This window comes from Triturus cristatus, chromosome 10 (assembly GCF_964204655.1).
Source record: "Triturus cristatus chromosome 10, aTriCri1.1, whole genome shotgun sequence".
Lineage (NCBI taxonomy): Eukaryota > Metazoa > Chordata > Amphibia > Caudata > Salamandridae > Triturus > Triturus cristatus.
In genome coordinates this window covers 1,056,369,297-1,056,395,047 of record NC_140593.1, presented here as the reverse complement: position 1 = coordinate 1,056,395,047, position 25,751 = coordinate 1,056,369,297, and the positions used below count along the sequence as shown (strand labels likewise).

The 25,751-nt window shown below is 44.3% G+C and overlaps 1 protein-coding gene across 1 annotated transcript in view; it reads right to left on the bottom strand.

The window, feature by feature from the left end:
• The window catches only part of LOC146796555 (cytochrome P450 3A24-like), a 318,208-nt gene extending 292,675 nt beyond the window's left edge, over positions 1–25,533 (bottom strand). Inside the window, exon 1 of the mRNA XM_085629191.1 lies at positions 25,481–25,533. Within this exon, the coding sequence (XP_085485317.1) occupies positions 25,481–25,518 (38 nt within the window). The 5' untranslated portion in view covers positions 25,519–25,533. The remainder of the gene's footprint in view (positions 1–25,480) is intronic.
• Positions 25,534–25,751: the final 218 nt, after the last annotated feature.

Below are 25,751 nucleotides of genomic sequence, written 5' to 3'. Positions count from 1 at the left end.
TAGCCAGTGTAAGGAAAGAAGGGCTGCGGAGGTGGAAGCTCTCCGGGGCAGTTTGAGTACAAGTCGAGCAGCTGTATTTAGCACGCTCTGGAGTTTAGCGAGAGTGCTCTTTTTTGTCCCTGCCAGTAGGCCGTTGCAATAATCTAATCGGGAGATTATAAGGGCCACTGTTACGCTCTTTCTGGCGTCGAGAGGGAGGAAGTTAAAGAACTTTCTTAGGGATCTTATTGTCCCGAAGCATTTGCCGGCTACAGTCTTAGCATGCTGGTCGAATGAGAGATCTGAGTCAAAGATGACGCCTAAATTTCTGGCAGTAGTTACAGTTTGGGGGGGGGCGATTGAGTCGTCAGGCCACCAGAGGGCTGGGCAGAAGGGGGAACTCTTGCCGATTGGGAGAATCTCCGTTTTATTTGAGTTACACTTCAAATGATTTGCATTCATCCAATGGAAGACTTTCGTTAGGCAGTTCTTAAGGTTGAGTTCTGCGCTGGTAGAACTACCATCCAGAGGCACGATGAGCTGGGTGTCATCGGCGTAGGAGGTTACAGGAATTCCAAAGGATTCAATCAGGGACAGAAGGGGAATGAGGTAGATGTTGAAAAGGAGAGGGCTTAGGATCGAACCCTGCGGGACACCTGAGAAAATCGTTTTCTCTTTTGAGTGAAAAGGGCCCAGAGCGACAGTCTGAGATCGGTCAGCCAGGAATGATTTTAACCAGGCTAGAGCGTGGTCTGAGATCCCTATGTTCATCAGTCTACTGATGAGGATGGAATGGGAAATGGTGTCGAACGCCGCGGTCAGGTCAAGAAGGATGAGGATTGAATTTTTTCGCTGATCTTGTAGCAGTTTGATCGTGTCTGATAGTTCTATCAGTGCTGTTTCCGTCGAATGTTTGGGCCGGAAACCAGATTGCTGCGGATGGAGTATATTATTTACTTCCAGGTAATGTCTGAGTTCTCTATAGACTAATTGCTCGGTAATTTTTCCTAAGGCTGGAAGTAGTGAAATCGGGCGAAGATTAGTCAAGTCAGATGGTGGTTTATTGGCCTTTTTCATCAGAGGCTTGACAATACCTTTCTTCCACCGGGGGGGGACAGTTCCTGTGTTAAGCGAGGAATTGACTATGTCGTTAATTACTGGGTTGATTACGTCGATAATTTGGTGGAGGATTTTGGGGGGACAGGGATCGGAGGGGGAGCCGGATTTACAGGCCAGGATGACTTCTCTAGTTTGCGCAAGAGTTACAGGGGAGAAACTGCTCAAATTTCCGGGAAGGGAGTCAGAGGGAGGGGGGAGTGGGGAGGTACAGAAAGGAGGAAAATTGCTTTGAATGGAAACAATTTTCTCTTCAAAATAGTCGGAAATTTTATCGCATAAGTCCTGTGATGGCGGTATTTCAGGTTGCAGAGTTTTGGGATGGGTGAAAGACTTTACTATGGAAAACAGGGTCTTTTGTTTTTGGTGGGATTCTTTGATGGCGTTCACATAGTATGACTTCTTGGCTGATTTAATACTCGAAAGATAAGATTTTCTTGTTTGAGTGTATAAGAGACGATCGTCAATGTTATAGGACTTACGCCATTTTCGCTCTGCTTTCCTACAGAGTAGGTGAGAGGTGGCTAGTTCGGGAGTGAACCAGGGGGCATTACTCTTGGATTTTTTATGAGAAGTGCCTTGACGTTTGGGGGGGTTTCTGGTTGTCATTTCCTGCGTGAGCCAATTGTAAAAGAGGTCGGTGTCGGTTACTGCATTTCCGGACAGAGTGGGGGTATGGGATTGATCCATAGGTTTAAGAGTCAAGCTTTCTTGGACTTTTTTCCAGTTGATGGAATTGGGGGCGAGTGAGTTAGTGTTGTTACGGGAAGGGGAACGTACACTGTGGATATGAAACAAGATCAAGCTGTGGTCAGTCCAGATCTGAGGGAGTGGGGGTAGGGTGATGAGGGAGGAGAGATTGGTGCATACAGCATCAAGGGTATGACCAAGCAGGTGGGACGGCTGTGAGACTAGTTGTTGGAGATTAAACATTTCTAGTGTTTGGAGGAAGTTGATGGCTTGGGTATCAGATTTGGAGTCGAGATGAAGGTTGAAATCCCCGAGTAAAGTGAAGTGGGGGTATCGGAGAAGGAAGTGGCCCAGGGAGTCGCACAGTGAATCAAGAAATTCGGTGGCGTTACCGGGTGGGCGGTAAATAAGGCCACCAGAGAAGGAGGTTTGCTCGTTCAGTTTGATTGAGAAACCTAGCCCTTCCGTGTTTTTTAGGGGTTCAAGGTTGAAGGTGTGGCATGGGAAGGTGTTCCTGAGTATTATGGCAACACCTCCTCCTCTGCCTTTTGGTCTGTCCTGCCTAAAGAATGAGTAGCCTTGAGGTAGGGAAACGGTGATATCAGGATTGCTATCTTCAGTTAACCAAGTTTCGGTTATTAGAAGGCAGTCCAGGTCAGAGTCGCAGATGAGGTCGTGGATGTCTTGATTATGCTTGCACATAGAACGTGCGTTAATCAGACCTCCTTTGAAGAGCGTTGGTGTGGCCTTGGTGTGCGATAAGGGAGTGGGTGTAAAGGCTTGAGAATTAGAGGTTGTCCAGTTACAATTTTTACAGCTGATATTGTCCGCCGACTTAATTAGATCGAGTGTACAGGGGCAGTGTTTGCCGCCACGTAACCGATGGAGTTCTTCGGGGAGATATCTAATGACAGTCGAGGTTTGCGCAGGATTTCGTGCGCTGGGCGCGGTCTTGGCGCGGACGGGCGCAGACGGGCTCGCCTTTGGCGCGCCTTCGGCGCGCAGACGGCGCTCCCGCTGCGCTCGTCCGCTGCGCTTGGTTGGTCGACACATTTGTAGTGGTCGGTGGGCGTGGCCTCGCAGTGGGCGTGGCTCCGCCTTTTGGCGCACTGGCGCTGTTGTGCTTGCCTGAAGGGCGGGGGTCTGTGTGAGCGCGAAGAGGCAGCGCTTCAAACACAGGTGAGGTGATTGTTTTCAGTGGGATTAAAACAAGTAAATGGTGACAATTTTTTAAAAAAACAAAGTACAGAGAGCTAAACCTCCGGCTTTCCGCCTCAGAGGCTGTCAAGAATGGCAGTCGTGGCGCTTTCCAAGCGTTTTTGTAGTGGTCATTTCACTAATTATCATACTTGTTCATGTGCTTGTAAGCTGGAACCTCTGAAAGCACCACATCATAATTGGACAAGTAGTACTCATAATGCCCTTTACCATAGAATATGGTAAGCAATAAGCTATAAGTGATACCATACGGTAGAGGCAGGTGGTGGTACCTGACACCATCCTCAACTGACGCTGGCAACTGCATACACACATAACAATCTCTCACATCCATCGTCTTCACATACTCGTATAACAACTTTGCATAAGCAATCAATGTATAATCACTTTTAGACAAATCTACTTGAAATAAGCGACTGCTTTGATCAATCATAGCATTGTCAGCTCCTAGTGTACACTCTTTTGTTTAAGAAGTAGAAGGTGTGGATGTTCCTTGTACTCCCACCCCACCAACTTCTGCTTCATGTGAATTTATAACAGACATAGTAATGACTAATGCTATAACTATGATTACTCCTATTGTGAATGTGCCTATCATACACGTTGCTCTACGGTTCGAATTTCCAGACTCCATCTTCAATTGGGTTCAGATTGCGATGTGCAAGAGGTTTGTTAGAAATGGGAGTCTCTAGTTGGCAAGGTTTGCACCTTTGTGTAAGTAGGGACCCTTCTTCCTAGTCAGTGTAAGGGGATACACTTCTAAGATAACCCCTGCTCACCCCTTGTCAAGACACCACTTCCTCAGGGTCTGTATGTTGCTCCTGGTACCTCTAATTCATGGGCAGCGGATCACTATTTGGCAGCTGCTCACTATTTGGCAGCTCACTATTTGGCACTGGCTAACAATTTGGCACTGGCTAACTATTTGGAGCAGCTCACTATTTGGCACCGGCTCACAATTTAGCACCAGCTAAGTATTTGGCAGCAGCTCACTATGTGGCACCAGCTCTTTAATTGGCAGCGACTTACTATTTGGCATCGGCTCAATATTGCTCACTATTTAATGGCAGCTCAGTATTTGACAGCAGCTTGCTATTTGGTTGAAGCTCACTATTTGGCAGCAGCACACTATTTGGCAGCAGCTTACTATTTGGCAGTGGCTCACTATTTGGCAACTGGTCACTATTTGGCAGTGGCTCACTAATTGGTAGAGGCTCACTATTTGGCAGCAGCTCACTATTTGGCATCAGCTCACTATTTGGCAGCGACTTACAATTTGGCATTGGCCCACAATTTGACAGTGGCTCACTATTTGGCAGCTAATTATTTGCCAGCGACTCACTACTTGTCAGAAGCTTTCTATTTGGCACCGGCTCACTATTTGGCACCAGCTAACTATTTGGCAGCAACTCACTATTTGGCACTATCTCACTATTTGGCAGCAGCTCACTATTTGGCAGCAGCTCACTATTTGGCACCGGCTCACTATTTGGCAGCTGTTCACTATTTGGCAGCTCACTATTTGGCAACCGCTCACTTTTTGGCAGCTCACTATTTGGCACTGGCTAACAATTTGGCACTGGCTCACTATTTGGCACCAGCTAACTATTTGGCAGAAGCTCACTATTTGGCACCGGCTCACTATTTGGCACCGGCTCACAAGTTAGAACCAGCTAACTATTTGGTAGCAGCTCACTATGTGGCACCAGCTCTTTATTTGGCAGCGACTTACTATTTGGCATCGGCTCAATATTTGGCAGCGGCTAACTATTTGGCAGCTCACTATTTAATGGCAGCTCAGTATTTGACAGCAGCTTGCTATTTGGTTGAAGCTCACTATTTGGCAGCGGCTCACAAGTTAGAACCAGCTAACTATTTGGTAGCAGCTCACTATGTGGCACCAGCTCTTTATTTGGCAGCGACTTACTATTTGGCATCGGCTCAATATTTGGCAGCGGCTAACTATTTGGCAGCTCACTATTTAATGGCAGCTCAGTATTTGACAGCAGCTTGCTATTTGGTTGAAGCTCACTATTTGGCAGCAGCTCACTATTTGGCAGCAGCTCACTATTTGGCAACTGGTCACTATTTGGCAGTGGCTCACTAATTGGCAGAGGCTCACTATTTGGCAGCAGCTCACTATTTGGCACCAGCTCACTATTTGGCAGCGACTCACAATTTGGCATTGGCCCACAATTTGACAGCGGCGCACTATTTGGCAGCAAATTATTTGCCAGCGGCTCACTATTTGTCAGAAGCTTTCTATTTGGCACCGGCTCACTATTTGGCACCAGCTAACTATTTGGCAGCAACTCACTATTTGGAACTATCTCACTATTTGGCAGCAGCTCACTATTTGGCAGCAGCTCAGTTTATGCTTGCTGAAGGGGCGAGCATTAAGGAGAAGGCCATTATAACTCTCTCCTACACCAGAGCTTAGTTTTCCCCAGTTATTAATGGGTTTCTTTACCCCGCGCTGTCTGGGCAGACTGTGGCATAAAGATACACTCTACCCACAGGAGGGGCATATGTGTTGCTGCTGATCGTAGCACATCGGGAAGGTGATGGTAGTACACAAAAGGGATTTCCTGTTACCTTTAAGTGTAAGGAGCTTATCTCTAGAGTACCTGAATCTGATTACCGAATCCCTGTTGCAATGGCCAGAGTCCCAGGCGCCGGGCGCAGTCCGGATGTGGGCGGGCGCAGACGGGCTTGCCTTTGGCACGCCCGCTGCTTGCATCCGCGCACACATGCGGCTTATGTTTGTGTGTCTAGTGAGAGCGCTATACCGCTAACTGCCAATCTCTTCCCCCCCCCCCCGAGACCGGAAGTGCCTCAGGCGCCTGCTTCCCTCTACAGCAATCGAGCGAAAGTGCTTGTGGCGGACTGGGGAAGCAGGAAACCACTGAGAGAGTTTTAACAACAATTAAAAACAAAGATACTACAGGATTAAAAAAGAAATACCATAGTAGTCAATTTCAGGCAAGTAAAACAGAATTAAAATGCGGACTATCCAGATGAAACAGGACAGTACAGTCTATCGACGCATCCACGTACACATGCGTCTTTTATGGATGTGGGTAGTGAGAGCATTAGTCCGCTAACTGCCAATCTCTTCCCCCCGAGACCGGAAGTGCCTCAGGCGCCTGCTTTCCTCCACAGCAATCGAGCTAAACTGCTCGTGACGGACCAGGGAAGCAGGAAACCACTGAAAGAGTTTTACAGCAATTAAAAACAAAGATACTACAGGATTAAAAAAGAAATACGGTAGTATTTTAATCAGCTGTTTTTACTTGCCTGAAATCGCTTCAGGCAAATAAAATCAGAATTAAAATGCAGGCTATCTAAATGAAACAGGACAGTGCAGTATGGCACAGTCTATCTGCTCACTATTTGGCAGCAGCTCTCTATTTGGCAGCGGCTAACTATTTGGTACCAGCAAACTATTTGGAGCGGCTCACTATTTGGCAGCAGCTCACTATTTGGCAGCAGCTCACTATTTGGTACCGGCTCACTTTTCGGCACCTGCTCACTATTTGGCAGTGGCTCACTATTTGGCACTGGCTCACTATCTGGCAGCGGCTCACTATTTTGCAGCGGCCTACTATTTGGCAGCGGCTCACTATTTGGCAGTGGCTCACTATTTGGCACCGGCTCATTATTTGGCAGCAGCTCGCTATTTGGTAGCAAATCTCTATTTTGCAGCAGCTCACTATTTGGCAGCCTCTCACTATTTGGCAGCTCACTATTTGGCACTGGCTCACTATTTAGTACCAGCTCACTATTGCCAGCAGCTCACTATTTGGCAGCGGCTTACTATTTGGCAGTGGTTCATTATTTAGCACTGGCTTACTATTTGGCACCGACTCATTATTTGAGAGCCGCTCACTATTTGGCAGCGGCTCGCAGGATACATTGAACAACTGACCAATGTGTTTCCATTTGATTGGCTTTCTTCAGGACCTGTGGTTCGGAGTAAACCCTGAACACACGTGTACTATGCACACACGCTAAGGTGTGCATGGGTGTGTAAGGTGCGTAATTCTTAATGTACGAATATTTTCTCTGACATAGATCCCGGTGCGAGGCAGTGCCTATTACCAATCAATTGGAAACCCATTGGCTGAAACATGTAGACCACTTCACTAACCCCGGGCGTAGCACTACGCTTCGCCCACGTAGTGTACGTAGCGCTGCCTGCTTCGCACTTTCCGAAGTAGGCGAAGCAGGGCAGCGCTACGCACACGCCGAGGGCGAAGCGTAGCTGCCTGCCACCCGCCACCCACCTCCCGCCTGCCCTCCTTTTAAATAATATCAGCAATGAAAAATAAATTAAAGTAAAGCGACTTACCTTAAGCTCGGCGTCTCCGGGGCTCCCTCTTTCTCGTTTCTAATTTCTTCTGGCAAATGCGCATGCGCGGACACCCGCGCATGCGCATTTCTTGCGAGAAATGCGCATGCGCGGGCGTCCGCGCATGCGCCTTTGTCAGAAGAAATTAGAAACGAAGAAGAGGGAGCCCCGGAGACGCCGCGCTTAAGGTAAGTCTCTTTACTTTAATTTATTTTACATTGCTGATATTATTTAAAAGGAGGGCGGGCGGGAGGTGGGTGGCACGTAGTGGGGCTACGCGAAGCGCGTAGTGTGCGTAGATTTGGGCACACTACGTGCTGCTTCACGTAGCCCCACTACGCCCACTACGCCCACCCTTACACTTCACTTGGATTCTTTTTTTCTCACATCCTTGAAGAGATGTGCAAGATCAACTCTCTCATCCATGTCCAAATAACATGTTTTTAACACTACCCCAGGGACCACAAAATAAAGAATATGGTACCCTGGAGGTAGTTTTAACTTTTCACTATCATGGTATCCACTACTCACATAAATGAAACACAACTACAAAAAAACCAACTCCGCTGTATTCAGGAGTCGAAGCACACCTAGGAGGCACTCTGCTTCCTGGGTGGAAACCCAATGATGAAGCATGTCACCGACTAGGTTTGTGGGTTAGGGTTCTTCTACAAACAAATGGGTTCCCTGCAAGGGAGACTTTTTTCTGATGACCCTGATGACTGGGCTATTTAGAGCTTAGCTCTGAGCTCATTCTCTTTGTTTTATCTTCTTCCTGATCCACACATTTCTTTTCTATGTCAGTCAGCCTGCATGTCAAATTATGTCTATGTGCATAAGCCATATCTAATGTGACGGTAGGTATAAAATACTTTCCCATTCTTTGTTCTTGCTTGTAATTATCATACTTGTTCATGTGCTTGTAAGCTGGAACCTCTGAAAGCACCACATCATAATTGGACAAGTAGTACTCATAATGCCCTTTACCATAGAATATGGTAAGCAATAAGCTATAAGTGATACCATACGGTAGAGGCAGGTGGTGGTACCTGACACCATCCTCAACTGACGCTGGCAACTGCATACACACATAACAATCTCTCACATCCATCGTCTTCACATACTCGTATAACAACTTTGCATAAGCAATCAATGTATAATCACTTTTAGACAAATCTACTTGAAATAAGCGACTGCTTTGATCAATCATAGCATTGTCAGCTCCTAGTGTACACTCTTTTGTGCAAGAAGTAGAAGGTGTGGATGTTCCTTTTACTCCCACCCCACCAACTTCTGCTTCATGTGAATTTATAACAGACATAGTAATGACTACTGCTATAACTATGATTACTCCTATTGTGAATGTGCCTATCATACACGTTGCTCTACGGTTCGAATTTCCAGACTCCATCTTCAATTGGGTTCAGATTGCGATGTGCAAGAGGTTTGTTAGAAATGGGAGTCTCTAGTTGGCAAGGTTTGCACCTTTGTGTAAGTAGGGACCCTTCTTCCTAGTCAGTGTAAGGGGATACACTTCTAAGATAACCCCTGCTCACCCCTTGTCAAGACACCACTTCCTCAGGGTCTGTATGTTGCTCCTGGCACCTCTAATTCATGGGCAGCGGATCACTATTTGGCAGCTGCTCACTATTTGGCAGCTCACTATTTGGCACTGGCTAACAATTTGGCACTGGCTAACTATTTGGAGCAGCTCACTATTTGGCACCGGCTCACAATTTAGCACCAGCTAAGTATTTGGCAGCAGCTCACTATGTGGCACCAGCTCTTTAATTGGCAGCGACTTACTATTTGGCATCGGCTCAATATCTGGCAGCTCACTATTTAATGGCAGCTCAGTATTTGACAGCAGCTTGCTATTTGGTTGAAGCTCACTATTTGGCAGCAGCACACTATTTGGCAGCAGCTTACTATTTGGCAGTGGCTCACTATTTGGCAACTGGTCACTATTTGGCAGTGGCTCACTAATTGGTAGAGGCTCACTATTTGGCAGCAGCTCACTATTTGGCATCAGCTCACTATTTGGCAGCGACTTACAATTTGGCATTGGCCCACAATTTGACAGCGGCTCACTATTTGGCAGCTAATTATTTGCCAGCGACTCACTACTTGTCAGAAGCTTTCTATTTGGCACAGGCTCACTATTTGGCACCAGCTAACTATTTGACAGCAACTCACTATTTGGCACTATCTCACTATTTGGCAGCAGCTCACTATTTGGTAGCAGCTCACTATTTGGCACCGGCTCACTATTTGGCAGCTGTTCACTATTTGGCAGCTCACTATTTGGCAACCGCTCACTTTTTGGCAGCTCACTATTTGGCACTGGCTAACAATTTGGCACTGGCTCACTATTTGGCACCAGCTAACTATTTGGCAGAAGCTCACTATTTGGCACCGGCTCACTATTTGGCACCGGCTCACAAGTTAGAACCAGCTAACTATTTGGTAGCAGCTCACTATGTGGCACCAGCTCTTTATTTGGCAGCGACTTACTATTTGGCATCGGCTCAATATTTGGCAGCGGCTAACTATTTGGCAGCTCACTATTTAATGGCAACTCAGTATTTGACAGCAGCTTGCTATTTGGTTGAAGCTCACTATTTGGCAGCGGCTCACAAGTTAGAACCAGCTAACTATTTGGTAGCAGCTCACTATGTGGCACCAGCTCTTTATTTGGCAGCGACTTACTATTTGGCATCGGCTCAATATTTGGCAGCGGCTAACTATTTGGCAGCTCACTATTTAATGGCAGCTCAGTATTTGACAGCAGCTTGCTATTTGGTTGAAGCTCACTATTTGGCAGCAGCTCACTATTTGGCAGCAGCTCACTATTTGGCAACTGGTCACTATTTGGCAGTGGCACACTAATTGGCAGAGGCTCACTATTTGACAGCAGCTCACTATTTGGCACCAGCTCACTATTTGGCAGCGACTTACAATTTGGCGTTGGCCCACAATTTGACAGCGGCTCACTATTTGGCAGCTAATTATTTGCCAGCGATTCACTATTTGTCAGAAGCTTTCTATTTGGCACCGGCTCACTATTTGGCATCAGCTAACTATTTGGCAGCAACTCACTATTTGGCACTAGCTCACTATTTGGCAGCAGCTCACTATTTAGCAGCAGTTCACTATCTGGCAGCTCACTATTTGGCAGCAGCTCACTATTTTGCGGCTCACTATTTGGCAGCAGTTCACTATTTGCAGTCCACTATTTGACAGTAGCTCACTATTTGGTGGCAGCTCACTATTTGACAATAGCTCACTATTTGGCAGTAGCTCACTATTTGGCAGTGGCTCTTTATATGGCAGCGGCTCACTATTTGTCACCAGCACACTATCTGGCATCGGCTCACTATTTGGCACTGGCTCACTATTTGACAGTAGCTCACTATTTGGCAACGGTTCACTATTTGGCAGCTCACTATTTGGCAGTAGCTCTTAATTTGGCAGTGGCTCACTATTTGGCACAGGCTCACTATTTGTCAGTAGCTCACTATTTGGCAGCTCACTATTTGGCACCGGCTCACTATTTGGTGCCAGCTTGATTTGATTTGAATTTGTAAAGCGTGGCAGTTACCTAAGAGCGGCAAGACGCCGTAGAGTACCATCCAGAGGGAGAATCCACCGGTATAAAAGATACAGCAGATAGCTAAATGCAGAATAACCAAGTCTTTAGAGCCTTTCTAAAGGGCAGGTGCTGGGAGATGGCCTTCATGTTTTTTGGCAGAGTATTCTAGAGCTTACTGGTGGCAGTCGAGAATGCTCTGTTGCCCCAACTCTTGTTGTTCTGGGTACGTAAAGCTGTAGGTTAGAAGATGAGCAGAGGGATTTTAACCTTGCTGGGTAGGGAAAGTAGAGAGCCTTGTGGACCATACAGAGAGATTTTAAGCTGATGCACGTTTTGATTGTGAGCCAGTGTAGGGTTTCCAGATCCTTCGCCTATTGTCTTCTGGGAATGTCCAGAACCAGTCTCGCAAGGGCATTCTGCACCACTTGGAGTTTATACTGCACATTCTTGTTTGAGTCTAGGTAAAGAGAGTTGCAGTAATCCAGTCTGGACATTACCAGGGCAAGAGCAAGCTGCTTGCGAGCAGGCTGCTGGATAAGAGGAAAGATTTTCTTCAGTATCCTTATGATCCAGGTGCAGGTAGTAATAGTTTGGTTCGTTTTGGCGTTAACATTGAGTTCCGGATCCATCAGAACTCCAAGGTTCTTGGCCTTAATTCCTGGAGTGGGACATGTTCCTAATGAATGAGGCCAACAGCTGCTATTCCAACTTGTTGCCCCTGGGCCAAAGACCATCATCTCCGTCTTCTCCTCATTCAGTTTTAGGAGGTTATCAGACATCCATTGTTCCACTTTAGTCATGCAACATTGAACATTCTCAGCTAATGAGCATGAGTTCTTAGGAACTGATACGATAATCTGCGTGTCATCTGCATATGACACTACCTTCATTCCACAGGAGTGGATAATGGTCGCAAGGGGTGCCACATAAAGGTTAAAAAGTGTGGGGCTTAAAGAGGAACCCTGCGGACTTACACAAGGTGAGGGGAAAGCTTCAGGGTAAAAGCGATGAAGCTTCATCTTTTGAGATCGATCCCCTAGGAATGAGGACAGGAGGGCTAGGGCTTGATGTGAGATGCTCAAACCTTGGAGTCTGTCTAGCAGCAGAGTGGGAGAGAGGGTATCGAATGCTGTAGACAGATCCATTAGTATTAGCAACAGTCCCTGTCCCTCATCAACTCAGCATCTAATGGTGTCCGTGGCTGAGATTAATGCGATTTCTGTCACATGATGTTTTCTAAAGCCAAACTGTAAGTCATTGAACCAGTGTTGTTGTTCAGCAGTCTCCATCAGCTGGATATTAAGATGCATTTCCAGATCCTTTGCAGGAACCGGAAGCAGCGAAATCGGGCGATAGTTTTTACAGTCCATGATGTTAAGGTTTGGTATTTTCAGTAGGGGTCTAATAATAGCCTGCTTCCAACTCTGTGGATAGCACCCAGAGAGGATCACATTATTTAATAGTTCACAGAGTGGGGCTGCTATGTTACTGACTGCCATATGGAAAACTGTAGGGGGGCAGGCTTCGGAAGGTGAGTCTGCATGGGTTTACAGGAGGTATTGTTCAACCAACTTAGGAGAGAGTGTGGAGTAGACGGAGATGCCATTGGTCTCTTGGCTCGTGCTTGGTAGCAAATCTTGCCGTGCTCAGGCAGGCCCCCGGGAGTCGGAGGGATGAGCTGGAGTAGGGGAAATTGAAAAAAGCCTGATTGGGTATCCATGATCTTGGAATAGAAGAAGGTGGCTAGCTGATTGCAAAACACCTGAGAGCTCTTTGGTTCTGCTCTGGAATGTGAGGCCGAGAGCATTTGTACTAGCTTAAAAAGCTCTTTTGTAGTGGCAGCATTTTCAATTTTCTGGGTGCAATACTTGGACTTTTCTTCAAATATTGCACATTTGTATTCTTTAATGGTGGATTTACATGAAGTCCTATCTTATTTATCTTGATTTTTTTCTCCATGCTCGCTTGTGGTGGCGGCAAGTTTGTTTAAGCATCCTGAGCTTGTCATTGTACCAAGGGGCGGATAGGGAAAGCCTTTTATGTACGGTTGTCTTCAGAGGTGCTAGTATGTCAGCTGCAATCTCTAGCCAGGTGGCAAAGGCCTCTGCTCCGCTCTCCGAGTCCTCTGGGATAACACACGGTATAGTGTTTAAAGTTCTGGATAGTGCCTCGGCCGAGACCCCTTTTCAGTTTCTTTATTTATCGATGATGTGTGGGGTGCTCATAATTCTGCCTGTTGTAATGGATGAAAGAGCAAAAGCGACTGCCTTATGGATCAGACCAGCTGATGGGGATTGTATTTTGATGGACCAATCTAGGGTCATTTGTAAAGATCCCATCTAAGGTTTGGCCAGCCTTGTGGATGGGAGCGGGGACCAGTTGAGATAGCCCTTGATTAGAGAAAGCTTCTATGAGGCTGTTCGAGTCATGGTTATCCTTCTCCTCTAAATGGAAATTAAAGTCCCCCATGATAGTCATCTGGTTTTCTGTTAGCAGAGTTTCTAGAAGGACTTTAAGATCCCTAAGAAAAGGGGGCCTGGGTCTGGAGGCCTATAGATCAGCAGTCCACCGAAGGACCAAGTGGGTGAGGTAATTGTTTGAATTGAAGGACTTCACACGTTGGTAAATTGAAGCCCGATTCAATTAGACATTTATAGTGTGATTTAAAGACCACAGCCAGGCCTCCGCCCATGTGTCCTACCCTATCCACCCTCTGGATGGAGTAGTTGGTTGGGATTGCATCTACCAAGTCGAGTCCCGAAGCAATATTGGCCCAAATTTAAGTGACGAGGATCAAGTCTGTTTCGAGGTCTGCTAGGAGGAAGGCAAACTCCAGCTTATGCTTGATGAGGGAGCGAGCAGTAAGGAGAAGGCCGTTATAACTCTCTCCTACACCAGGTCTTAGTTTCTCAGAGTTATTAATGGGTTTCTTTACCCCAGCGGTCTGGACGGACTGTGGCATAAAGATGCACTCTAACCACAGGAGGGGCATATGTGTTGCTGCTGATCATAGCGAGTCTGGAAGGGGATGGTAGTACACAAGAGGGATTTCCTGATACCTGTAAGTGTAAGGAGGTTATCTCCAGAGTACCTGAATCTGATTACCGAATCCCAGTCCGGACGCAGACGGGTGCGTCTACGCACACATGCGTTGTATGGGTGTGTCTAGTGAGAGCACTAGACCGTTAACTGCCAATCTCATTCCCCGAGACCGGAAGTGCCTCAGGTGCCTGCTTCCCTCCCCAGGAAATGAGCTAAACTGCTCGTGGTGGACCAGGAAAGGAGGAAACCACTGAGAGAGTTTTAACAGCAATTAAAAACAAAGATACTACAGGATTAAAAAAGAAATACCGTAGTAGGCGATTTCAGGCAAGTAAAAACAGAATTAAAATGCAGGCTATCCAGATGAAACAGGACGGTACAGTACGGTACACTCTATCTGCTCACTATTTGACAGCAGCTCTCTATTTGGCAGCAGCTCACTATCTGGCACTAGCACACTATTTGGCAGTGGATCACTATTTGGCAAAGGCTCACTATTTGGCTGCTCACTTTTTGGCAACCGCCCACTATTTGGCAATGGGTCACTATTTGGCAGCAGCTCACTATTTGGCACTGGCTCACTATTTGGTAGCAGATCACTATTTGGTAGCAACTCTCTATTTGGCACTGGCTCACTATTTGGCACAAGCGAACTATTTGGCAGCAGCTCACTAATTGGCACTGGCTCACTATTTGGCAGCAGCTCACTATTTGGCAACAGCTCACTATTTGGCAGAGGCTTACTTTTTGGCAGTGGCTCACTATTTGGCATTGGCTCACTATTTGGCACTAGGTCACTATTTGGCAGCAACTTTCTATTTGGCCCGGCTCACTATTTGGCACTAGCAAACTATTTGGCAGCAGTTCACTAATTAGCACCTGCTCACTATTTGGCAGCAGCTCACTACTTGGCAGCTCACTATTTGGAACCGGGTAACTATTTGGCAGCAGCTCACTATTTGGCACCGAATCACTATTTGGCACCGGCTCACTATTTGGCAGCAACTCTCTATTTGGGACCGGCTCACTATTTGGCACACAGCTCACTATTTGGCAGCAGCTCACTATTTAGCAGCTCATTATTTGGCACTGGCTCACTATTTGGCAGAGGTTCACTAATGCTTCTGTTTCTGTTAAGCAAAGTACCTTTGAAGGTGTTATAATTGCTTGAGGAGGTCCAGTATTATATACAGCAGTGGAATCTTGTCGAGAAAGGGCATCAGCTTTTCGATTGTTTGATCCAGGTCTAAAAGTAACTACAAAATCAAAATTCTGCAAAAAAGCGCATCCATCGCAATTGTCTAGGTGTAAGCAGTCTTGCTTAACTCATAAATTGCAAGTTGCGATGATCCGTGAAGACAGTAATGGTATGTCTTGCTCCTTTTAAATAATGACGCCATTCCTTAAAGGTGTCTCGAATTGCTAATAACTCTTTTTCAGCAATTATGTATTTTTTCTCATTTTCGTTAAGTTTTCGAGACATGTAAGCTACCGGATGTAATTGACCAGTATTTTTTTTTTTTTTTTATGTCCTCATTTTGCAATACTGGGTTTGGAGATTTCTCAGGGATCTTTTGGCAGTTATGCTCTTCTCCTTCACTGCCCCTTTTACAAATTGCAAATAGGGGAGCTTCCCTTTATCTGTCAAGATCTCTGCATCTCTTTAACCCGTGTAGGAAAAGTGGGTGGAGATAGCCTACCAGGCTACTCTAGAAGTCAATGCTTCTATAGTATTGCCAGTGCTGAATCATTGGACCACTGGTAAATAACATTTTAATTAATTTAACATATTTTGTTGTTCCCAAATTTCCCAAAAGTTGTATCTTTTTCCGACCTTCCCACCTCTATCTAGTCGGGAAATCCTGTGTGTGTAGTTAATCCATCCCATAAGTGAGGGGGGGTTAGGTCTTATCCAATTAACACATATTTCCCTTCTAGCAAGCAGTAATAAAATAAAAAGCAAGTTCTCTTGATCTTTCGTTAATTTAACAAGGTTTGCCCCCTCTTCTCTAACCCCAAAAATAACCAAGTGAATACTTACATCGACTGGGTATTTAAATATCCTCTCTAAGGTCTTACCCACTTCTCTCCAGAAATCGTCGATCTGGGGGCACTGCCGAAACATGTGCAAGTCATCTACTTCTTCTTCTCCACATTTCGGGCATTTTTTCCGATCGGAGTTATTAAATTTTAAGAGCCTTTTCGGTGTCCAGTACGCTCTATTGAGAGTAAATAGGTGGTTCCTTCTTAGGGCAGCAGATTTTATAATACCCCAACATTTCCCCATAGATACTTGCCATGAGTTCTCGATGTCTGTTGTTGGCAGTGCATTCCTCCAGATCTTTTCTGGTATCTTGGGATTATCTTCTCCTAACTCAATAAGGGCCCAATACCAGAGAGAAATTTCTTTCTTTTGAGTTCCGATAGTTAGCATTTTGTACTCCAGATCTTTGTCTCCTTCGTATATTTCCGTCTCTGCCTTTATCCAGCTAGATAGTTGAAAGTATTTAAATTTGGATAGGGAACCTCCCATAAGATTGTCAAGAAGCGGCCAGGTTATAATCTTGTCCTGCTTTATGAGTTGCCCCCATCTGGTAATCCCGGCTAGGATTAAAGGAGTTGAGAGACTATCTTGGAGACATTCCGGTGTACCCGGAGAGTCCCAAATCGGGGCCCCATCGCTGTAGTAAGGGATTTTAGTTGTTTTTCTTATCTGGGTCCAGAGTTTAGCTGCTGAAAGGAGAACTTTTAGTTTGATTTTTTTGAAAAATTTTGAGTGTCCGAATTTATACAAAAAATTTCCCACTGGTCCTGCTAGAGCTTGGAAATGAGATGGATAAAGTTCATATTCTTTTAATAGAACTCTTGCATATTTGAACTGAAAGGCTCTACAATACTGAGTCAAGTCTGGGCTCGCTATACCCCCTTGTTCTTTCTTCATTTTCAGCTTTTTCCAAGCAATTCGGGGGCTTTTACCAGCCCAAATAAAAGAGTTTAATTCCCCCTGTAGTTTTCTTAATGATGTTTGGTCAAACTCTAGGGGGATCGTACTAAAGATATAAGTACATTTGGGTAGAATCATCATTTTAACGATGTTTGACCTCCCCATAAAGGTTAGGGGTAGCCCACTCCACGTTTTTAGGAGTTTTCTGGTTTCATTTAGTAGCCTTTTAAAATTAACTTCCGCGATTTTATTTATATCCTTAATTATGTCAAGACCCAGATATCGTATTTTCCTTTTTAACAAAGGGTGGTTACTGGGACAATTCCATTCCATGATTTCAGATTTGGACTGATTGACCATATATCCGGATATTGCACCAAATTGTTTTATTGTACCTCGATATCGTGATAAGATTTTAAAAAGTTATCCGTAAAGATCATCAGATCATCAGCAAAGAGAGCAACTTTTTTCGTCCAACCATTATAGGAGAATGGCGATATTTTAGGATTATTCATTAGCTTAATCGCTAGAGGCTCAATACACAAATTAAAAAGAAGTGGCGACAGGGGACATCCCTGTCTAGTACCTCTCATGATCTGTAACTTGTCCGAGAGATTATTGTTAACTAAAACTCTTGCTGATGGATATCTATAGATTGATTTAATTGAGTCCTGAAAGTTATCTCCTAGCTCATATCTACTTAAGACAGCGTTCAAGTATAGCCAGTTAACCCTATCGAACGCTTTAGCTGCATCCATGGTGATAATAGCTAGGGGGACTTTTTCCTGAGTTGCTACATCTATTGCTGAAATAAGTTCTTGAGTCAGTTCTTGTATCTGTCGTCCCTTCATAAAGCCCTTCTGGTTGTTATTGATCATGGGGTTAACTACTTTGGTCAACCTTTTTGTTAAGATTTGAGTGTAGATCTTATAGTCACAATTTAGAAGGGATATGGGTCTGTATGATTCACAGTGGTCTGGATGTTTACCAGGCTTCAATATAATACTAATAATCGCTTCATTCCATGAAACCGGAAGATTTATTTTATTAATGAAGATGTCATTCATTAGTTCTGTTAAGTGTGGAATTAGAACTGTACTTAGTGACTGGTATAGTTCGTTCGGTAGGGCATCTGGACCTGGTGCTTTTCCTCTCTTGAGGCTTTTGATAACCGCTTCGACTTCTTCTTCATCTATTTGTTTATTAAGCTCTATTCTCTCTTCGTTAGTGATGGAGGGAAGGTCTATGTTTTCCAGGTAGTTTTGGAGCTGAGCTTCATTCGGGAAACATTCTTCTTTATATAGACCACTAAAGAAGTTTTGAAATTCTTCTCTCACTTCTGCGTCTTCTGATGTTAATACACTTGAGTGGCCTTTGCATATCCTGGATATCTTATTCCTGGTTTGCTCAGTCTTGGTTTTCCACGCTAATAACTTCCCGCAGCCTTCACCATATTCATGGTTTGAAAGTTTGCTCGTCTCCCATTTCTCTCTTAGTCTCGTCTCTAAGTGATGAGCCAAATTTTCCTTTTTTTGGGTTCTCTCAGCTGTCAATTGCGCTCTGATTAAATCTGGTAGGTCTCCTTCAAGTTTGTTGTCGAGAGTTTTTATCTCTTCCTCCCTAAGTCTGATCTTGGATTTACTCGTCTTTGTTTTCCAGGCTGCTATGTTAAGGATTTTACCTCTCATTACTGCCTTATAGGTATCCCAGACCACCTGTAAGGGTATTCCTTCTTTATTTACCCTAAAGAATTCTGCAGACTTCATCATGAGTAGATCTATATACTAGTTGTCTAGGAAAATCGAGCGATCTACTGTCCAGCGCCCCGGGACGTTATTTTTTCCCACTTGAAGGGTTAGTACTAGTGCTGAGTGGTCTGATAAATGCGCCGGGGTGTGTTCTACGTTGGTAATATTTGGTGCTAGACTAAAGTCTAGAAGAAAGAAGTCGATTCGGGAAGAATGGCCCAATCTTTTATTTTGGAAGGTATATCCCTTATTACCAGGGTTTTTTTCTCTCCAGATGTCTACCAGTCCAAGATCTTTTATACTCAGTGAGATCCATTGTCTCATTTTTGGTAAATTCGTTTTCCTAGGGGGTTGTCTGTCAAGTTTTGGATCTAGTATTATATTAAAATCGCCTCCCCAAATTATAGGGGAGGACGTTGTTAATAACTGAGTATAGAGGTTTTGTAAAGGCTCAGGGTCGTCACAGTAAGGGCCGTAGTAACCAACTATAGTAAATGGTTTACCTTGTATTTTTATATTCGCAATGGCCCATCTTCCCTTGTTGTCTACTGTACTTGTCACTACAGATACTTTTGCTGTTTTTTTAAATAAAATAGTTACTCTCTTAGTATTACAGTTCTGGTTAGTGCAGACATAAGAATCTACCCATCTAAGATTTTTTATAATACTTTCCCACTCTTCCTTCAACAAATGAGTCTCCTGAAGGATCAAGATACTACAATCAGACAGTTTCAGGTATTCAAAAATCAACCTCCTTCGGTTTTTGATCCTGAGACCATTAACATTCTAAGATAAAATCTTTATTAACGATGAGTCATCCATGGGGTAGATTGTTTCTCAGAGTTTGGGGGGTAGTTCATTTACCTTTAGATTCCCTTCGACTTTTCTTTTATTGTTTTGAGGACTTTTTTGAATTTTTTCCCTATTTTGCTCCCCACCCTTTTGGTGCACTTGTTTGAATTATAATACATCTAAAAACCCTCCCGGGGGAAGCCTCCCTTGTTCCTTACATTGGCAAAAAATGTTTGCCCATTTTGAGCTCCCTACCACCTGGCTCAAAGGTTAAACTCTTATTGTTGTTCTTTCATTTGTATCAATAGCTGCTCAACCTCTTTTGGATCTCTGATATTATGCATTTTGTTTCTCCACATAATTTTCAAAGAAGCTGGAAATCTCATCTGCACTGTTGCCCCAAGATCTCTTAGTTCATACATAAATTGTCCAAGTTGCCACTGTCTTTCTTGCGTCACCTTGGCAACATCAGATCTAATTCGGAAATTCCAATCATCCTTATTATATACTCCCTTCTTTAATGCTTCACCCAATATTCTTTCCTTAAGGGAATACGTTTTGAAATTAATAAGGATTTTCCTTGGATTTTTCTTGAATGTATCTTTCCCGAATGGGTCTCGGTGCGCTCTTTGTGTATCATCTTCCAAAACTATAGGGTCTGACCAGGAGAAGTTCTCATTTAACAAAGTTATTACAAATTTCTTTATTTCACCACCCTCTCTGCCCTCCGGTACATTCAAAATTTTAATATTGTTTCTTCTAGACTGGTTCTCTATGGATTCTAGCTTGTCTCGGAGACCAGCTTCATTTGACTTTAGTGTACTAATTTCTTTTTGTGTAGAATCTATTTCCTTACTAAGAAGCTCCACTGTTGTTTCCACTGCTTTAACTCTCTCATCCAGAGCGTTTAGCTTGGTGTCAAAAGCCTCACATGTCTCTTGGATTTTCGTTTGATTCTTTTCCGAGATGGCAAAGTTGTTCCTCATTTCTAGCAGTACAGTTTCGAGTAGACTGTTCGATGAAATCGAATTCTGTTGATCGATCATGGATGAGTCGGTAACTATAGCCTCGGATGGAACAGCTATCCTAGTTACCGCATCCAACTCTGGTGCAGAATCCATCATGGTCCCTGCCTGTTTCAGTCGGGTTAATCGCAGTGGTGCTGTTTATTAAATTATCTCGATCAAAAATGGCGCTATCTGAAATAGGTTCCAAAGTCGTTTCTAAAGCCTGCTCCTCTTGAATTTGGATTTAAAAAAAAGATCTGAGAGAAGGTGTGACCTTCGGTTTTAGACCTGTCTCTAGCAAAGGTGCCTTAGACCTGGTCTGTTTGTTTTTGTTCCTAATGAAGGGAACTGATGGGGTTTTTCCAATTAAATCAGTTCTTCTACCCCTTGTTTTCTTAGTGCTAGCGGGGGTAATCTGAGGAGCGCTTGAGTTAAAGGTAGTCGGGGGGCAGTCTGCCAGAAATTGCCTATTCCTAAGGCAATAGCTGGTTCCACTTCCACTACCAGTTTTACCAGTCTCCCCTACCTTCCCCGATGCTAAATTACAACCCGCTATTGTTTTTAAGGAGTGAAGGTTTAACATACAGTTTTTGTTTACCGTGGACTTGGCAGTTTCGGGAGGGACTATTGCATTTATAGTTTTTGTGGAGGGGGGTCCCTCTATTTTCTTTGCCCTCCTCATACAACCCTCCACTCTTACCTTTGATTTTACTTCCCTTGTGGCGGAATTCTCCCTTCTCAGACAAGAGATCTGGTGCTCCGCGCACCTTTTTCCTACAGAGAGCTCCGAGATCTGCTGGTTCTGGGCGGGGACGATCTCCGCTGCTCTGCCCTGACCGACCCGGAACGAGAGTCTAGCAGCGGCCCTCCAGAAGCTGGTCCTTGCCATCTGTGCTTCCGCCCAGACGGCGAGCAAGACGCTGCCGCTTACACGCGGCATCCGCGGCACCCGCAACGGGCTCAATCCTGTGTCCACGAGCCCGATGAATTGATCGGTCTCGAATCTCATGACCGATGCAGGTAAGGTGAAAAAAAAAAATGCGCGGTTTTACCCAGTTTAATCTTTTTAGTGTTGGTACACGTTTCTTACAAGAAACCAACGTAGTGAGGTTGCGAGGTTGTCACAATTCCTTTTGGAGTTTGCCCTGACTGAGCATCAGCCTGCAGGTAGAGAGCTCCCGACCGGTTACGTTAGCGGGCCGCCATCTAAGAGTAACTACAAAATCAAAATTCTGCAAAAAAGAGCATCCATCGCAATTGTCTAGGTGTAAGCAGTCTTGCTTAACTCATAAATTGCAAGTTGCGATGATCCGTGAAGACAGTAATGGTATGTCTTGCTCCTTTTAAATAATGACGCCATTCCTTAAAGGTGTCTCGAATTGCTAATAACTCTTTTTCAGCAATTATGTATTTTTGCTCATTTTCGTTAAGTTTTCGAGACATGTAAGCTACCGGATGTAATTGACCAGTATTAGAGTTTCTCTGAGATAACACAGCTCCTATAGCAATATCTGGCGCATCTGCTTCTACAACGAATGGTAGTTCCACATTTGGATGTGCCAAAATAGGAGCTGAAGAAAAGGCTGTTTTAAGCATTGTGAATGTAACGTCGGCTTCTTCTGTGCCCTTAAATGGTTCTTTCTTTCATAGCAGTTTTGTAATTGGAGCCACAGTATTGGAAAACTGGTTAATAAAGCGTTGATAAAAATTGGCAAAACCAAGAAAACATTGTACATCTTTCACTGAGGTAGGTGTGGGCCATTCAGTCACTGCTTTGATCTTTCATTCTGCCATTTGCATTCCTGAGGGAGACAATATCACACCCAAAAATTCTACAGTGGTAACATAAAATTTGCAATTGCCTCATTTGCAGTAAAGGTGGGTTTTTCGAAGGGCTACCAAATCTTTCTTACATGTTGTTCATGTTCTTGCACACTGTTGAAATAAATGAGTATATCGTCTATATAAACGACTGCAAATAAATCCAAATAATCTCATAAAACATCGTTAAAAAAAAACCTGAAATGCAGCAGGCGCATTGTAGAGTCCAAATGGCGTATTCATATAAGCCATTTCCGGGTCTTAAATGCAGTTTTCCACTCGTCACCCGATCTCATTCTTATCAGATGGTAAGCTCCTTGCAAGTCCAGTTTTGTATAGATTATAGCTGTTTTCACTTGATCTAAAAGGACTGGAATAAGAGGTAGTGGATACTAATTTTTGACAGTGATCTTATTCAATGCCCTATAATCTATATAAGTCCTCAGATCGCCATTCGCTTTTGGGATGAAGAAAAGTGGTGAGTATTTGCTCTCTTGTTCCGTTAAAGCATAAATACAACAACTTGGGACCACGGAGCCTGGTACTAAATCTATTTGACAGTCATGCTGTCTGTGTGGCGGTAACTATAGGTGGGCGTAGTGGGCGTAGTGGGGCTACGTGAAGCAGCACGTAGTGTGCCCAAATCTACGCACACTACACGCTTCGCGTAGCCCCACTACGTGCCACCCACCTCCCGCCCGCCCTCCTTTTAAATAATATCAGCAATGTAAAATAAAGTAAAGTAAAGAGACTTACCTTAAGCGCGGCGTCTCCGGGGCTCCATCTTCTTCGTTTCTAATTTATTTTTCATTGCTGATATTATTTAAAAGGAGGGCAGGCGGGAGGTGGGTGGCGGGTGGCAGGCAGCTACGCTTCGCCCTCGGCGTGTGCGTAGCGCTGCCCTGCTTCGCCTACTTCGGAAAGTGCGAAGCAGGCAGCGCTACGTACACTACGTGGGCGAAGCGTAGTGCTACGCCCGGGGTAAGCGGTAACACTTCTGCTCCTTCTTCATCAAACACATCAGCAAATGTTGCGTATTGCCATGGTAATTCAATGTCTTTCTCTGCAACAGTTACAATAGAGAGATTAGGAGAAGTTATAGGTCTTAACTTGATACATTCTTTGTGACAAAAGGAAGATTTAAATTGTAAGGTTCTTTTCGCCCAATCGATGTGGGGATTATGAAGAGTTAACCACGGTATTCCCAAAATAAGGCCATACTGCGGGGCTTTGATTACGTCGAAAACAATGTCTTCAGAATGGCTATTAGTGTGATCATGACACATTAATTGAACCAGTATAGATTGTAAAGTTACCGGACCTCCCAACAGCATACTGCTATCCACTGCTTGCACTGTTCCTGGACTCGCTTTCTTTTTACAAGGAATGTTTAACTGTCTTGCCATGAAATCATCAATAAAATTTCCTGTTGGCCCTGAATCGATTAGAACACTCATCTTATGCTTTTGATTGAGGAACTGAATGTCCAATTCAATTCAGAAATGCGCAGTCTTTGGAATGTGTTCTATCGTATTAGTTATCTGAGAAGGGATAGTTACTACGCCCAAGTGTAACCCTTCTTTACTGCTTGGGCGTTTTAGTTTTCCGTACTATTTTCTACACTGGCTACACTTTTTGTAGATGGTGATCCTTTACTTTTGGGTTTCACAGGACATTCTTTTACAAAAAGCCCTTTACGACCGCAATATAAACATTGACCATTTTTTCGGCGCAAGTCTTTTTCTTCTTGTCTTAAAGGTTGATGCAAGGTTCCAATATCCATAGGTTTTGGGGTATTGTCTACAGGATCCAAGCAAACCTTTGTTCCATCAAGACGCCACACAAGTTTCTCCTGTCTTTTTCATTCTCCTTTTCTTTCAGAAAGACGATGATCCAGCCAAAGCGTCAGATTGTTAAGATCGGAACTTGTAGTGTGTTGTGGATCAATCTGCGCCAAAATATCTTTTAGTTCGTCTTTCAATCCTTGGTAAAAGAGAGCTGATCTTTTCTCCTCAGGTCAAGCTGTTTCGGCCACCAGTCTGTTAAAGTGTGCTAGGTACACAACTAAATCTTTATTTCCCTGTCGTAACTCTAAAAGTTCTCGAACCGCAGACAGAGTTACTATCCGTCTATCAAATACTTTTTCAAATCATGAACAAAGAGTCTCCATTTATAGAGCAAAGGGCTATCTTGACGAACCAATGGCACTGCCCAGGTAGCAGCATCTCCAGATAAATATGAAATCAAAAAGGCTAGCTTGGATTGAGGATCAGGGAATGCACTGGGTCTACATGTGAAATGCAAGTCAACTTGAGTTAGAAATATTTGGAGAATCTCCTGAGAAACATTCTGAAGTGGCTATGGTATAGGTGTATGAATTGTGAGAGGTATGTGGGTGAAGCAGAATCTGGAGGGAGTGGTTTTTTTCCAGGTCCCCCTTAAAGGTGTTTGTTCACTAGCTCCTACCTTTGCCTGTAATTGTGCTACTTTGTCAGCTAGAGTCGCAGTCGCATCCTTTGATTCAACCAATTCCCTCTGCATTTGAGTTACAACTTTTAATAAATCATCTAGGGTGGCCATGATAAAGCCTCGCACAGACCAGGAGGAGTTTTAAATTTGTGGTCTCACTATTCGGTCAAACACCACTTCCTCGGGGTCTGTACGTTGCTTTATAGGCCCACCTCCTGGCACCTCTAATTCAGTATACTGTGATAGTGCTGAAGATTAGAGTGGCCAAGTGGTGGGAAGGGTTTGGGGAAGGGAGCAGCAGGGAAGGAGACCTGTAAAATAAAATGTTACACACGTACAAACACTTAAGCATATAAATATAAAGATATATCTTTTATATTCAAAGATATTGAGAATATCCTTCTTGCAACTAAAAAGCGCAAAATACTGCCTTTTGAGAATTAATTAACACATTGCATATGCTCTAATACCTCTCACTGAAATAATCATGAGCCTGCGATGAGAGGTAATAAGCAGAATCAGAACGAAGGGTTTAGTAAGCATGCCTTGAATTCAACCAATTTGAAATACGATCAGAAAGTTAAAATCATTACTCTCTTCGAAATGCCTTCAAATACGAAAATACTCATACTGTCTTAAAGCACTATATACCGTTCCCAATCTGTGACCAAGCATGCTTATTTAAACAAAGTGAAGAAGAAATAATCCTACCCAACAGAGCACGGCCTGCTCGGAACCTTGAAGTTCATCTCCGAGTCAAGATTGGAAAGCGGGAGCTGGCATTCTTAAAAGCACCATCTGAGAGGAAATGTGGCTGGCGAAGCGCGTCTTGAACCGCGGCTGGTATTAAGGAGCGGAGGGGGCGTTGCCCTACCAGCATCGGGGAAAAGGGAGAGAATGATGAACACCATTGAAAAGCTTCGAAAGAAGTGCTCACTGCTTGGTGCTCCCTCGTGAAACGATGTAAAATATTTTTTGGTGT